The sequence below is a fragment of the Scylla paramamosain genome, chromosome 19, assembly GCF_035594125.1.
Source record: "Scylla paramamosain isolate STU-SP2022 chromosome 19, ASM3559412v1, whole genome shotgun sequence".
NCBI lineage: Eukaryota > Metazoa > Arthropoda > Malacostraca > Decapoda > Portunidae > Scylla > Scylla paramamosain.
This window is the reverse complement of record NC_087169.1, coordinates 20,981,142-20,983,641: the sequence shown is the minus strand read 5'-3', so window position 1 is coordinate 20,983,641 and position 2,500 is coordinate 20,981,142. Positions and strand designations below refer to the sequence as shown.

At 54.0% G+C, this 2,500-nt stretch overlaps 1 protein-coding gene across 9 annotated transcripts in view; it reads right to left on the bottom strand.

Annotated features, from left to right (window-relative positions):
* LOC135109880 (ecotropic viral integration site 5 ortholog-like) overlaps positions 1-2,500 on the bottom strand; it is an 89,701-nt gene that overhangs the window by 42,286 nt on the left and 44,915 nt on the right. Inside the window, exon 1 of one of the 9 annotated variants that reach the window (XM_064021700.1) lies at positions 555-1,161. The exons of the other annotated variants lie outside the window; for them this stretch is intronic. Within the exon in view, the coding sequence (XP_063877770.1) occupies positions 555-592 (38 nt within the window). The 5' untranslated portion in view covers positions 593-1,161. Of the gene's footprint in view, positions 1-554; positions 1,162-2,500 lie in introns of those variants that run through there. 9 annotated transcript variants of the gene reach the window in all.

Sequence of the window (2,500 nt, the reverse complement as noted above, 5' to 3'; positions counted from 1 at the left end):
AGGGAAAGTAGATAAGGGAAGTTAGGGAAAGGGGAGATAAGGGAGAGGGGAGAAGGAAGAGGGAGAGGGAGAGTGAGAGGGGAGTGGACTTGGTTAAATTTGCTGCTGCTAACACTGTTGTCCCATTATGCTGATAATAAATTGTGCGTATTAATTGTAACTAATGAACGCTCTCTCTCTCTCTCTCTCTCTCTCTCTCTCTCTCTCTCTCTCTCTCTCTGTTTTTATCGTTGTGGCAAAAACAACGAAGATAACAACGATGACAACGGCAACAACAATTATTATTATTATTATTATTATTATTATTATTATTATTATTATTACTATTATTATAATAATCATAATAAAATAACAACACAGATAACAAGACACGCCCGGACAAAACACACGCTTGTAATTATAGTGCTACGCGAAACTATGTTAATGAGAGCAGGTAAGTGTTGCGTATTTTGCACCTGTTGTGTGTGTGTGTGTGTGTGTGTGTGTGTGTGTGTGTGTGTGTGTGTGTGTGTGTGTGTGTGTGTGTGTGTGTGTGTGTGTGTGTGTGTACTTACTTTCGGAAGAGCCCATCCTTGTGAGTCCACTTCCTCATCCTCGCCTGCCAGACTCAGCCACGCCTCGCCAGGCCTCGCCGCCCGCCACACCACCACGCCCGTCACAACCACACACCACAACACGCCACACGCCGCACACCACACCAGCCCTCAGGGGCCACAGGGCACCACCGCACCTCACCACAGCTCACCGCCGCCGCCGGCGCCGCGACACAGTCCCGGCTCGGGGCAGCAAGAGTCCAGCGGTCAGTGCCCCGCCAGGCGTCACCTCCACAGGGCCAGGGTCAGCCCGCAGGGGGCGGGGACGGACGGGGCGCATTGGAGGGAGGGTGTAGTCGGGGCGCCATGGGGGCGGGGGTCACAACTGTGGCGGGCGGACGGCGCGGCAGAGGGCGAGGGTGGCGGCCTGGGTCTGGGTGTGCCTGCAGCCTCCGCACTGCATCTCCCCGCGGCCCCTGGCGCTGCAGGCACGCCGCGGCCCTTTTGAGGGGCGGGGCGGTTCGGGGCACGGCTCCGGGGCAGCGGGGGCCAGGTGTGCCAGGTCGCGTCACCAGTGCCGCCTCAGGCCTGTTCTTGCCGTGCCCTCCAGGCCCTCACTGGCCGCGCCGCCCGCCGCCCCGCACCTGCGTCCTGCAGTCCACCTGGGTGGCCCCCTCGCCGCGGTGCCGCGCCGCGGAGACAACGCTGCCAAACACAGCCCCGGGGGACTCAAGTGTTCACGGCGGCGCCCTCAGGTGACACCCACACCTGCCTGCTCCAAGCCCCGGCACCGCAACTCCAGGGCGTCCCACACTCCCCGGTGACCCTCACACCCTGGGGACGTGGTCACACTCCGGCCCACCACCCTGGGACACCACGCAGAATCTTCTAGAGGCACCCCACCCCGCAACGCCACACCACCAGAGAACACCACCGCCCCGGGGACACCAACACCACACCCGCGTGCCCCACCACAACGAAAACAATACCCGTAATCAAGCGTCGGAAGCTCAAACAAGCACACACTAAGACCTAAAATGTGACACAGAGAGACGACTCAGAATGAATTGACCCAACAGAACGAAATATTTGAAACGAAAAGATAAACAAACTAATAGAACAATAGCACACGGGAAGGTAAAGGGAGACAGGAAGCAATAAAAGCAGCACAAACAAACCCACCGAGACTAAGGCGGATAATCCAAATAACCAACAAGAAGTCACCGACCATCCGAGACCCACCAAATTAACTCCGTCCCCCATCAAACGCTTTAGTCTGCCTCCGTTTTCTTTGATTATCTCCCTGCATTCATCTCTCCCTCCTCACACCTTCTGTCTCCTTTTTCCTTTGTTATTCCCGATCCACCTCTCCTCCACGCTCTCCGGCCCTCCTGTTATTAGAGTGAGAGTGGAAGCTAAGTGGAGGAGGGTGGAAGAGGTGTTCAATTCGCTAGTCGGTGCTAAAATAGTATAATTGAAACGCCTCCCTGATGTAAACACGAAAATATAGGTGTTGTAATTTCAAGAGAGAGAGAGAGAGAGAGAGAGAGAGAGAGAGAGAGAGAGAATATTAACTGAATGTGCTACGTAACTTTAAATGGTTTGTACACTGTCAACTCTCTCTCTCTCTCTCTCTCTCTCTCTCTCTCTCTCTCTCTCTCTCTCTCTCTCTCTCTCTCTCTCTCTCAAAATACCAACTTTGCCTCTATCAAAAATCCAATATTTGTTCTGAACTTCACGAGAGAGAGAGAGAGAGAGAGAGAGAGAGAGAGAGAGAGAGAGAGAGAGAGAGAGATGCGGTTACAGCCACCTATAAACATTCACTTGAGGACGGTTTGCGAGTCACAGGAGAGAAGTAACTTGGGAGAGAGAGAGAGAGAGAGAGAGAGAGAGAGAGAGAGAGAGAGAGAGAGAGAGAGAGAGAGAGAGAGAGAGAGAGAGAGAGAGAGAGAGAGAGAGAGAGAAAC